At 52.1% G+C, this 12,847-nt stretch overlaps 1 protein-coding gene across 4 annotated transcripts in view; it reads left to right on the forward strand.

The window, feature by feature from the left end:
- The first annotated feature begins 359 nt into the window (after window positions 1–359).
- WNT7B (Wnt family member 7B) overlaps window positions 360–12,847 on the forward strand; it is a 91,658-nt gene continuing 79,170 nt past the window's right edge. The window contains exon 1 of one of the 4 annotated variants that reach the window (XM_021529927.3): window positions 360–440. In XM_021529927.3, the coding sequence (XP_021385602.1) occupies window positions 370–440 (71 nt within the window). In that variant the 5' untranslated portion in view covers window positions 360–369. Of the gene's footprint in view, window positions 441–6,676; window positions 7,221–7,392; window positions 7,469–7,720; window positions 7,830–12,847 lie in introns of those variants that run through there. The other 3 variants (XM_021529925.2, XM_077783252.1, XM_077783251.1) reach the window with 3 other exon arrangements.

The following is a 12,847-nucleotide window of genomic DNA, read 5'->3' on the forward strand; positions in this document are numbered from 1 at the left end:
TTGCAAGATACGTAGTGTTACCTGAGGAAGTCAGAACAAGTAAAAACAGATTGAACTTCAGGGCTCTATGAGGCAGTTGATCAAGATCAGTGCTTGCTCATTCTCTCCCTCAGACTGTCTGTCTTGGGGTTTTGTTTTACTGTTTTGAGCAGCCCTTTCCGTTTTTTCTTCCTCTTTAGCTTTAATATCGAAGCCGGTTTCGGTCACCATGGCTCTGGGAAGAGCTGCCTGTCTGCGCGGAGTTGACTTTTTACAGCTCGGCCGGCTTTGCTCCTGGGTAGCTTCAGCAATGCTCTTGACTGGGATTTAATCGACAAGATCAGTTCGGCTTTTTGTGCAATTTTTATGGCTCAGTCCATTTTCTAGATCATGCACAGAAACTTTCGGAAGTGGATTTTCTACGTGTTTCTATGCTTTGGAGTCATCTATGTCAAGTTAGGGTAAGTCCTTCTGCACGACAAATCTCCTTGGCTTTTGGGTCACGTTAGTGCGGAGTTGGGAGCAAAATACTGCAGAGGAGGGGGGAGAAAAAAAGGAAAAGAAAATATATTATTATTTCTCTCTCCGGCTCCGGGTGTCCAAGCGCCGGCAGCCCCCCGAAGCACGGCCGTCTCCCCCGGTCCCGGGCCATGCCCGGCGGCGGAGCGCTCCGCCCGCCCCGAGCCTGCGGGGAGCCGGTCGTGGGTGATGACGGATCCTTTTATTTTGTACTGCTTAAGCGAACTTAAATATTATCTCTGGCTTACAGTACCCTCAGAGGAAAAAAAAAAAAAAAAAAAGGAAAAAGAAAAGGCAGCCTGACAGAGTTAACTCAGGCGCTGCTGCTGGGACAATAGAACAGAGCTGAGGTATTAGGCGAAAGGGGCGGGAGGAGGGGAATCCCTGCTCTGAACCTGCGCTCAGGGATTTGCTTTATGCAGGCCTAGACACAATTTGCGTTTCTATCCATCACACAGACGTGTTGAAATTAACTTGACAACTGGTCCGGCTACCTCTGCTCTGGTGCTCCCGGGAAGCCAAGCGGGCTGCGGCGAAGGGACCGGCCCGGGGCCCTGGAGGGTGCGGCAGGGGCTCCCGGGGAGCCCGCTGTTTGCTCCTCGCTGTTTGATCACCGCAATCGAGTGCATGCGGTTATTTCGGTTGCCAAGTTTCGCCCTCTTTCCCTCTGTCTCTCCCCCCAGTGCCTGTATGCCCTTATTAATATTGCTCGTCGCAGTAGGCTGACTTGAGTTGAATTTCCACATTCCTGAGCCCCAGCCGAGTCCTTACCTGTCGAACTACAAACCCTTTAAAGATCCTGTCTTTGCGGGATTTTTAATGCCTTTTTTTTTTTTTTTAATGATCAAGAATACATATGGTGAGTTGCAATCCAAAACCGCTCACTTCCCACCTTGAAATCAATACGTGGAAAGCAAAGGGCAGCTCCCAAAGGCAGGAGAACGGGCAGGCTGGAGCCCGGCCGGGGCAGCAGAGCGGGAGGGCGGCGGGGAGCGAGGCGCGGCCCGGCCCTGCCCGCCGGGACCCGCGGCCGCGGGCGCTGCTCCGCGCACGGTGCGCGGCGGCAGCGGCCACGTCCCCGCTGCCAGCAGCGCGGGCAGCGCTGGGAGGAGGGGGCGAGGAGAGGGAGGGAATCTGCGAGAGGGAGCTCGCCAGAGCCGAGGATTAAGGTTAAACAGCGGGGGGGAGGAATTAAACCGGGCTCCTCGGCGATGAGAAAGGGAGCGGCAGGCTCTGTATAGCCCACCAGGAGCTCCCGCAGCCGCTGGCAGCAAGGGCAGAGCTGTCCCATTTTCAGGGTGCCGGCGGGACCCGCAGGCCGCTTCCCGGAGGGCTCCCAGCGGGTTGCTCGGCGGGCACCAGCCGGCTCGCATCCCTTTGGGTTTGCTTATTTAGGTATTTCTGGCACGGCTCTCGGCCCGCCCCTGCAGCCGCAGGTGCCGCCGCGGGGCCGGCGGAGCAGGGCGCTGCCCCGCTGGCGACCCGCGGAGGATGCGCGGATGCGGAAGGGGCACGGCCTAGGCGCTGCCCTCTGCCCTGCCGGTGGGGAGCCCTCGTCCGCCCCTGCCCCGGCTGAGCCGCTTGCCCGGGGGTAGCTCCAAATCCTTCCTGCTGGAGACAGGTCCTTTCAGTGCTCTAACCTTTGCGGGGCCGAGAACCTGCGCCGCCCTTTGTCATAGCCGGGGGCGGCAGCGATGGGCTCTGTCCCCCTCTAGGCTCGTATTGCCGGGTGTAGTGAATTTGCTGAGGCTGTATATCCACAAATAAAGCGATGACAGGGTACCCGATCTACTTCAGTAGTGTGAGGACTTTGTACAGCACGCCACTCACAGAGAGGTAGGCGAGCTCAAGGAAAACGCTTTGCAAAATGAGGGCAATGGTACAGCTACTGCTTTCGCTGCGACCGAAGGGAACAGAGGATTGTTGCAGCCTGGAAGGCAGATCTGTCTTCGAAATTGATTTTGGCTGTTTTAGAAGGGGAGTCAAAGCAAAAATCACAAGAATGCTGTTGGACTGAGCCTGGAAGTGAAACTGAGAGGACATCAGGAACAGTAAAAGCCTTTGCAGAAACTCTATCAGATCCATCACCATGCCTGTAAGGCGATGAGGATACTTCACTTTCTCTGAACAATAGGAGAGAAATTTGCTCTGAGATCCAGGGCTACTTCTAGGCTAGGCATGTGGGGTGCAATTATTTCCTCTTTCATCAGCCACTGGAACTACCATTTTGTTGAAACCATATCCTTTGGGTGTAATGATGCCTTTTCTGGTGAGCTCTTTGCTTTGAAAAGGGGGAGGTGAAGGTGGATAAGATGTCTTCCAGGGCATTCGGTTGATTTTCAGCGGGAAGGAGAGAGCCGTCGTGTCAACCACGGCAAGGAGGGGAGTCTTAGCAGGTTGTTTTTTTTGGTTTGTTTTTTGTGGGTTCTTGTTGATTTTTTTTTTTTCCTGTTGAGAGTACGTCTTCGTGTCTTAGTAAAACGTGCTAAAAGCTCCACTTTCGGTGGCAAACATGACGCCGAGGGGAGAGAAAGTAACGCGATACATAAGCGGTTGGGCGGGCCGGGGTGTTGCATGGAGTGACATGGCAGGATTCCATAAAGAAGCCACTATCACCTCCAGCTAGGAGAAGAGAGCAGGTCCCACTCAAGTAGTCCTTCCTCTAGGGGATCTTCTGTCGTTCCTGTTTCTATTTCCGGTCCCCCAGATTGCTGGAGAAACAGGGGTAAGATGAAGCATCCCTTAATATTTCTGTCGATGACGTTTCCAGGCACCGAAGCATTAAGTATCTGCAGCCTTGCTGACTTCATGTAACCCCCCACGATAAAAGGTCACATCAAATATTGACCTCAGGCAGGATTGAAACAGAAATATTTTCGGCCAAGATCACAGAGCATTGGACTACCGTTTAATTCGGATACCGTTTTAATTATTAAATACGTCAGAAATTTAAAATTACAGCAGTACTACAGATGCGAATGACAGCGGAAGCTCTGGGTATGAGTGATGCGTCTTTTGGAAAGATGAAGTCGTGGGCAATACCCAGATCGGAGATCTGGGGGCAAACCCCACCCTTTTTCCTCTTTATTCTGGAGGAAAAGAAAGGTAACAGCCGGTCAGCTCCAAAGGAAGAGGGGAAGACCCCCCCATTTTCCCGCGGAGAGAGGGTCACTATGACGTTAGAGGGATGCGGGCGGCGGGAGCTGGCGCTGCCCAAGGGAGCAACCAAAGGTGTCGGCACCCCTTTGAGGGGCGGCAGGGAGGCTTCTGTCGTGCCCCATCCGAGCTGAGGGCGCATAGGGCTCCGGACGTCGGGGACCCCGGCCCGTTGTGGGACGGCCGGAGCACTCCGCTTCCCGGGACCCCCAGGGATGCTGCGGCGTGGAACGTGAGAGCCGGTCCCTCTCTCCTCCCCTACGGCGAAGTTCTCCTTGGCTCTGCGACGTTTGCGGTAAAGGCCAACGAAATCCCGCTGCCCTCGCCGTGCCCGGTGCTGTCCGGGTTGGCTCTGCCTCGTCGGCCCTCGGCAACAGCGGCCGGAGCTCAGCCTCGCCGGCGGGCAGCACGTGGAGCGCCGGGAGCCGCGGCGAGGCCCCGGGAGGAGACCGCCGGTGTCCGCCCGGAGCACGGGGCTGCCCCGCCGTCCCACCGGTGGGACCGTACCCTCCCGGCCCTTGCCCGGGCACCTCTCGTTGTGCTGCCGCCGCCCCCTTCCCTGCTCTCCCACCGCTCATTCTGAGCTCATTGCCCTCTTTGCCCCGGCGCTGGGCGTGCAGCTCGATGAGATGCAGCTGGCGCACGGTTCCGCCCAGAAAGGACGCGCTGTGCTGCCCGCCTGGCGCATCTTCCCGGCTTCCGACGTGCCCTTCTGCCGGGTGAAAAAGGAACCGCGGCTGGGAATAGAGAGATAATAGTAGAGGGGAAAAAAACCCCCAAAAAACCCAAAAAAAGGCAGACAATTTATTAGTGCCTGCCCGACTATAGTGTCGGCAACCATTTCAGTGTAATTCTGTCCCATTTTGTCCAAAACACATCTGTTTGTGGAAGAAGGAGCGACAGATGCTGAAGTGCCCATAAAAGACGTTAGCGACCATACCTCTTTTCCAGTGTGACATTTTACTGGAGAGAATGTTTCCATCTTCAATCAACAAAATGAGTATGGTTCTCTCTGCCCCGGCTGACATATGTATAGAAACCACTTGAATGGAATTTTCAAGGTTATTCTCATTATCATCGTCATAATATTCACCTTCCTCCTCATCATCATTCATCATCAATAATTTTTCACCATAATAACCGGTTTTAGAATAAAAATTAACTCCCCGAAAAGAAACTGCACGGTTCGGTTTCTTTATACAACTTTTCTTCCACATCTGTGGATAAAGTCCGTTTCGACCTGAAAATTATGAAAATAGGCAAACCATCTTCGTTTCAGGTGGAGTGGGTCAAATTTTGCCAGCACAAGTCCGAAGTTTTCCAGTGCCAGTGCCAACTTTTATTTGCATTTTTACAGTTCGCTGTCCCCCTCCTTCCCCCATACTCCAGGCACATCTTTAAAAGCAGACGCACATTTAAATACCTATCCGAAGTGAACAAATGCTAGAAATAAAACATTCAAAGTGGCTACTCGTTCTCCTGGTTTCACGTTCAGCAGAGTTGCCCCAGCCATGTGTCTAGCAGGGAAAAGGGCACTGAGGAGATACACATCTCTAACTCTTTCACTATATATAGACTTGCATGTACACTTACAGGAGGATAAATACGTCCATTTTAGAATCTTAAAAAATTTTAAATAAGACGGTTCTGGGATGTAAATAATCGTTGAAAGGCTTAAGCTTCCGTCTCTTGTTAATCGAGATCAGCGTTTCTCGAAAGGACATTGACTGCCCCAACGTCTGTGCTGAACTTGCAGATGAAAGTGGTTAAAGCAACCAAACCCCGAGAAGATTTTTATCGCATATTGAGCGGCATACAACGTTTTTACACCAGTTCTGCAATTCCCAGTCCATCTGAGGACATATTTCGTTGTGTCGCTGGGACAGCTGCACCCATGTTCTGGGGCTGGTTAACTGGAGGAGGTGTTACCGGGGCGTTCGGTAGAGCTCTTAGCCACGACATCTTCAGTCAATAGGCAATTAACCCGAGACGAATATTTACAGACCGAGGACACTTCGGAGCCTGGTTCTCGTTCGTTTCAGCTGCATTTCAGTCCAAGTGTCTTCGGTGGCCGTTTATTTTTCGGGTTCGTTTTCAAACCCAGCCCCCGTACCCGCAGCGCACGTATGGCAGCATCTCTCTCAGCACTTCCGAAATCAAGGACGGACGCCCAACAATGCAGGGGAAGAGCGAGTGCCTCCTGCACGCCTGGGGCTGCTCGGGGCTCAGGCCCGCCGGAGAAGGAAGGGTCGAGCATCTCTTTGCCGCAGGGCGCGGCGGTGCCAAGGGGCAGGAGTCGCTCGGCTCAGAGGGAAGGCGGGGGAGAGGCAGCAAACCTGCCGGGAAACGCCTCTTCGGACTTGCATCTTCTCGGAAACGAGAGATGCGGAGGGAAGAGAGGAGACGAAAGCTCTTCCTGCGAGAGCTGTGGGGAGCCGGGAGCCGCTGGCAGCCGCCCCCCGCTCGCTCCCTGCAGCGCCTGTTCCACACTAGTCCTTTCCCTTCGCTGCTCTCCCGCGAAACCCAATCTCGCCAGGAAGCTAGGAGTGTGCATGTCTTTATTTCTCACGCAGTAAGGCTATGACTACATATATGTTCCTTTTTTTCTTGACGTTGCTCCTGAAATCGAACTCTAATTTTTAACATCGGGGGAACAGCAACAGCCATACCCCCGCTGAGGCTGGAGGGAAGGCGGAATCCTTCGATGGAACCGGGACAGCCGGCCACAATAAAGAAAATAGCAGAGAGTGGAGTTGGAAGCTCGTTCAGCCTCTCCTAGGGCGAGCTGAGGGTGCCACGGCAGAAACAGGGAACTCTCAGCCCACGGAGCGCTGATGGGGGTGGGGACGGGGGGGGAGTTAAAAATGCCCCACGGAGCGCGAAATGAGCGCTTGACGGGCGAGGCGTACGGAGAGGGCTCGGCCAGGGAGCACGGATTCATTGCAGCCCGGGCTCGATCAGTGTCTTTCCATTGTCATCCTCCCCCTAAAAAAAAAAAAAAAAAAAAAAAAAAAAGGGAGAGGGAGAGGAGAAAAAAGTAGGCGGATTGCAGTGACTGACTGCCCAATGGCAGCCCCGGGCCTCAGGAGAGTTACAGAGAGGGAGAGAGAGAGAGAGAGAGGCACTTTCTGCCATCCAAATCCCTTAAACCATCCTCATTCCGACACGAGAACCCACTGTAACAACTTCCAACCACTGAGACATGACAGGCAGGAGCCCAGAGGCAGCAGCAGCAGCAAGAGCAGCAAGAGCAGCAGCACACACTCTGCACAGGGAGCAGCATTAGCACCAGGGGAATACTACACACAACAATACAAACAAACAAACAAACAAACAGACAAAGCCCCCCCAAGCCCAAGGGACTGGATTCCAACTCAGATTCAAGCCACAGCTGACACCAAAAAGGGTGGGGAATTACGACCAGGGGGGGCCAGAAAGGAATAACCAAGGAAGCGAACTCAAGAGTGTAAACGGGATTCAGCCATGATCCTTTTTTCTTCTCGCAGTGTGTTACTCTCAGTGTATTACCCTCAGATTTTCCTCATCCTTACCAGTGGGAGTTACCTGTAAGTGATCCAGATTTTTTTTTTTTTTTCCAAATACTGTTTGCAATGCCCCCGCTAGCAGCTACCTAGGGGCAATGCGCAGAGCGAGCAGAGGGAGCCGGGAGAAGCCAGCACGGGCAGCAGCTCCGTGCGGTGCGTGGTGGTGAGGATGGTGGTGGTGGTGGCGGCGGAGGAGGAGGAGATGCTGTGCTGGTGGCGGTGCTGGCGCTGCTGGTCGGACCCCGCCGGGGGAAGGGACGCACCGCCAGGTAACTCCCGGGGCTGCCCCGCCGGCGAGGCCGGGGCCCGGCGTGCCCGCAGCGGGGGCGGCGCACCTGGGAGGGCGGCGGGGCAACGGGACGCGGAGCGGCCGGCGTCTCCCCTGGGGACTCCGACCCCGACTCCTCCTCCTGCCAAAGCGGAGATGGGCATCGCTTCGCGCCCGTCGGGGGAAGGCTGTTTGCGTGCCGAGGTCCCCGGCAGCGCGGGGCTGCCGCAAGCCGGCGGCGAGCGCCCAGCCCGGGCCGCCCGCGGAGAGTCCCCGCCGCCGAGGCGCTCGCCGGCCGGCTGCTTTCGCTCCGGAGGGATCTCCAGTCCCGCAGCTAGAGCTGGCTCCAGGACTTTTTCCTTGTGAGGAAGGGGGTGGAGGTAGGGGTGGGGGAAATGAGAGTCGGTGGGTGGGACTGCGAGGAATTTCGGTCTCTTTTTTTAATATCTATATCTGTATCTATCGTTGCGGTGGATAAGAAGCGGCTGGGCTAGTCCGTGAGGGCTGCGGAGAGAGTGTCCGCCGTCGTTCTCCCGCGGGTCCCCCGGCAGGTCTCCGTGCCGCCTCGGGGTGGCGGGGGTGGTGGGCCGGGGTCCCCGCGCCGGCCGTGGGGGAGCCGGGCCCGTCCGGGACCGCAGCCGGAGTCCGGAGGGGCTGCCGGGGACCTGGCGAGGGCTCCTGCCCTCCTGCGCTCCGGAGGAGACCGTACCGCGCCGCGGGGCAGCCGTGCGGAGAGGAGGGCGCTGCGGCGGCAGGTACCCGGCGGAGGGAGCCGCTTTAAAATCGGGGCGCCTTCTCCCTCCCTTGAGCATCCCCCAGCCTCGGGGCAAGGGTCTCCTTGCCGGAACGCGGGGGTCGGGCCCGGAGCAGCTCCGGGGCGGTTCGGAGCCTGCCCAGGCTGCCGGGGCTGCGGCAGAGGGGCTCACCCCTGTGGGTGATGGGGAACCCCATCTCGGCATCCTCGGCCCCGCATTTATATCTGCTGCCGGGGTCGGACGGATTTCCCTGCTCTCCTTCCTCCAAGCCAGACTCAGTATTTTGTGCCCCGACGGATGCGAATTTGAGGTCTTATCCCTGAACTGTACGTGGATTTATATATATTTTGGGTTTTGGTTTTTTTTGCTCTGTGTGTGCGCAGAAGAGCACATGCACATAAACAAGCACGTGTGCGTGTGTTCGTCCGTGTGTGTGTCCGTCTATTTTCTGTGGGCTATGGAAAAGACATATCCTACTGCTATGGGAGAAAAGTAGGAATAAACACGCCCATAAAAAGAAACGAAAAGCCTATTTCTACATTCTTAATTCTTAATGAAATGCACATGTCTTGGCCACCGATTTATAAAAGAGCTTAGATTTATGGAAGCACGTTAGATTAATTCAACCAGGGCTGCCTGTTTCTATTCATAGGAGGGATATATCTGCTGCGTAGGTGACCAATAGCTTGTAAAAAAGCTTGCCGTGCTATCTTTGGTTGGTTGGGTTTTTTTTGTGGTTATTATTTTTTTATACAGGAGGAAGGAGTCGTAATAAATAAATAAATACACCCTTTTAATATAAGCGTAGCCATATTTTTCTCAAAACCGTAGGAAATTACTATCCTACAAAGTTTTCCTTCTATAAATAGTTCAAATCTTAAAACAAAAGTTTGCAACCGCACACCAGATGCTGGGATGCTGGCGGTTTCCCTTGCTGTGTGACATAATTATAAGGTCCGAAAGCAAAAGCTATAGAAGTATAATAATAATACTAAGGCGACTGCTGAGGGGAAATACAAGGGAAGCAATGCCTGCTTTATTTAAAGCCAACTGCTTGTGGATCTTTTGAGCACTGCCCCGCGACAATAAGTTGTGGCGGATAAATAATGCTCTCTCGCCTTTCCCTGAGCCGCCCCCAGTTCATCCCCTCCGCGGCAGGTCACTCGGAGCTGGACCCGCGGAGCTGGAGCCGAGGTGGCTATTGCAGCCCAGCAGAGCAGAAGCGAAAGGGATCAGGAGGTGAAAGCCAACAAAGCGGAGCCTCAAAGCGACGCCCACCTCCCTCCCTCCATCCATCACTCCGGAGGGACGGAGCCGGCTGCTTTCCCGGGGAGAAAGCGCGCACGGGGCCGCTGGGGACAGGGTCCCCCAGACCCGACCCCCCCGGTTCTCCTCCGTACCACCCCCGGCACCAGCCCCCGGCTGCACTTGCTCCTTTGCCACTGTGTCCCCCCGGTCCCTCCCGGCGAGCGGGGGCAGCCGCGGCAGAGACGGGGGCTGCGGTGCTTCGCCTCCAAGCGAGAAGAAAGAGGAGTTATTTCAGTGCTTAATGGAGAGTAGCCTATTGAACTTGTCGTGTTTGTCTGGTGGGAAAATATACTTCTCTGCCTTACTAATGCTAGCTTTTGAAGATTAAAGCATAGTAGAGTCTGTTGGAGCATTATCTGCTGGTGTCTGTTTCTGCTACCCTCGCCCTCCGGAGGGGAGGATGCTTCCCAAGCTGCTATTTAGTGAACTCTCAGGGATTGTCAATGGTTATGTTAATTTTCCCCTGAGATCTCTATCCTCTTTTGGCTATGGGAACGACTCCTTGGCTTCTGCATTGCTGCTCCTTCAGGGACAGAGGGGGTGAGTTTCAGGGGGCAGGCAAGTGGAGTGCGGGGTGTCCGTGCTCAGTCTTACTTGGTGCAGGGAATGCAGGCCGGGGGAGATGGGATGCTACCCGATTATTCTGTGAGAAAACCTGTCAACAAAAATCCCACCAGATTTTTCTGAATGGAAAAGGCAATGGTGAAATGAAATGAAATAATGAAATGAAATGGAATGGGCACCACACCTCAGTGTCGTTTGTGCTGGGAAGAAAGTTAAATTATGGTCAACTACATCCAAAATTAATTTAAAACCCGACTCCTTTATAAAATTGATTTATATATTGTAAGTGTGCTATCTGATAAAGTCATCTTCTTCAGTGTGCTTGCCTGGTAACCTTTGGCCTGTTGAGGCACTGTGAACATTTTTACAACCAGAAGAAATTAGTGTCTGCCTCTCTGAAAAAGAAAACCGACTATAGCTCCAATAGCTGATGCATTTAAATGGTATATTAAATTTTGGTAATCCAATTAAATATTTAAAGTATAAAGCTGCCATTAAATAATATCAGTGTAATTAGCATAAACCTCTAAACGCCAGGATTATGCAGAACACTGGCACTGTTTCTTGCAGTGGATGTGAGAGCGTGCATGTGTCTGTACACATACACATATTCAGCTGCTTCTAAAGAAGATTGTGCTCGTCAGTTTTCCACTGGTGCACCTCTTTTACTGTTCATCTTATTTAGTGCAGGATCCATTCACCAGCAACATGAGAGTTGGTTCTGACAAAGCTTATTTGGGGATTATCTGCTAGCACATAGATACAGTTAATTCAGTTCTTTGCTATGAAGTGATTTGGAATAATTCTTAACAGAGTTTGTGTATATGTAGTAATAGCAGAACAAATGTTCAAAGCAAATACATTTTCTAACACCATAGCACAGCAAATAATTTATATTGGTGAGTAGATATCACTGCTTGGTTAGGAAATGTAGAGGAAGAAAATTCCTCTGCAAGTTTTGCATTTGTTCTGCTGGTGCTTCCACATCCTTATAATTCAATATCCTTAACAACAGGGCTTCTCAACACTTGTGGGAAGCAGATTAGAAGGAATGCAGATTGTTCATATGCCTACAGAAAAGTGGTCATGCCTAATCCCTAAAGATTAGGACTGCTGGAGAGAGTCCCTGGAGTTTACTTCTGGAGGGAGCTGCACAGGTAGAGACAGAGCCCTCAAGGGGGTAGTGGGCACAGCTTCACCAGCAGTGCCAAGCAGCCTGGCTGATGCTCCTGCTTTAGCTGGTGCAGTCAGAGTTACACAGGCTGGCCCACTCTTCCTAGCCTGGTTAGATCAGGGCAGGATCCACTTCCACGATTAAGTTGGCTGTTAAAGGGATGGGTTGTCTCTGGCTCAGTCACTGAGCTGCAGTGGAAATCCATCATTTCCCTGCTTTTGCACCTTGCTCATTTTATAACTGAGACTTTAGGGGAAGCTTGCTCTCTCAGCTCTAGTTATGCAGTGTACAATGCCCAAGGAGAGCTCTGCTGTTATATTCTCCTTTTACGTGGTACTGTGATAATGATCCTCTATAAGAGGATTTGTAAGAGGACTTCCCTCCACTTCACCATCCCTCGAAGGTGTGTTCACTTATAGACAGAACAGGTCAGTCTTCAAAGAGTATCAAGTATTTTCAGGCTCATCTAAAGCTAATGCTTTTGCTCAGCAGAAAAGAGAAAGATAAAGGGTATTTTTATGCTGGACTGCCATAAACTTGGCTTACCTGCCTGACACAGGAAATTTCCATGTATTGAAGCAGCTACACAAAGATGGGAGAATGATTGTGCTATGATTTCTTGGTGGCTCTAGGAGGTAAAGTCCAGCATCTCACTGAGACCCAGAATAAAATACCCTGTCTAAATTCAGAGAGCTCTGGTAAATCTGTGACTGGCCACTCCTCTCCACTCCTCTCCTCTCAAGCACTCAAGTCCTGAATATCCTTGGATCCAAATGCATTTGGATGAAGGCAACTCTCTCAATCCTTTGCAACAATCAGGTTCCAGGAATTAGATGTTTAGTACACCTGGAAATCACAAAATTTAATTACTTTAGAAATTAAAAGGAAAGGTGGCAGGATCCAGAATGTGTAGGATGACAGCATGGAATTACTACATATGTTGTCTTACTAACATAAAATAAAAAGTGGGTAAAAAGCAATATGAAATATTCAGATGAATGGGTAAGGATGAATACAGATGTGTTTGCATATTAAACACCCAACAAGGCCAATCCCTCAGAATAGAGTCTTTCAAAGAAGGTGTTAAAGAGCTAAACAAAATGACCAGCAATTATGCAGTTAGACTAACAACCACCTTTTTTGCAATGGGAAAAGCACCATATGTACCTGGCAATGTGGCATGCTGAGGGTAGAATGCTGGCACATGCTTTGTCAGTGCACGGGACTGGGGCTGAAATGCAGTGAGAGAGCCTCCTGACCCCAAAATATAGTTTAACCCTCCAGTCCTCCCAAGTTAGCCCAAGCAACAAAAACCTAGCTGTAGATCAAAGGAGTTCTTCAGATATGCTGACACTATGAGTTACAGAATTGGTTAATGTTGCAAGCCCAGTTTCTACCCTTTGTGGACTCTCACCAGTGCCTTTCATGGCTGCTGGCAAAGCATGTCTACCTGTTAATTACCTGACAGATGAATTTTTGCAATACAATTCACCTGTCTATTTGGTTCTTCTCATGATATTTGCTCTTTATCCCTTGATGCTCCACTGCTCTTCTGTAGAGCATCTCTCCAGCCTACCCC

Source organism: Lonchura striata, chromosome 5 (genome assembly GCF_046129695.1).
Source record: "Lonchura striata isolate bLonStr1 chromosome 5, bLonStr1.mat, whole genome shotgun sequence".
In the NCBI taxonomy this organism is placed as follows: domain Eukaryota; kingdom Metazoa; phylum Chordata; class Aves; order Passeriformes; family Estrildidae; genus Lonchura; species Lonchura striata.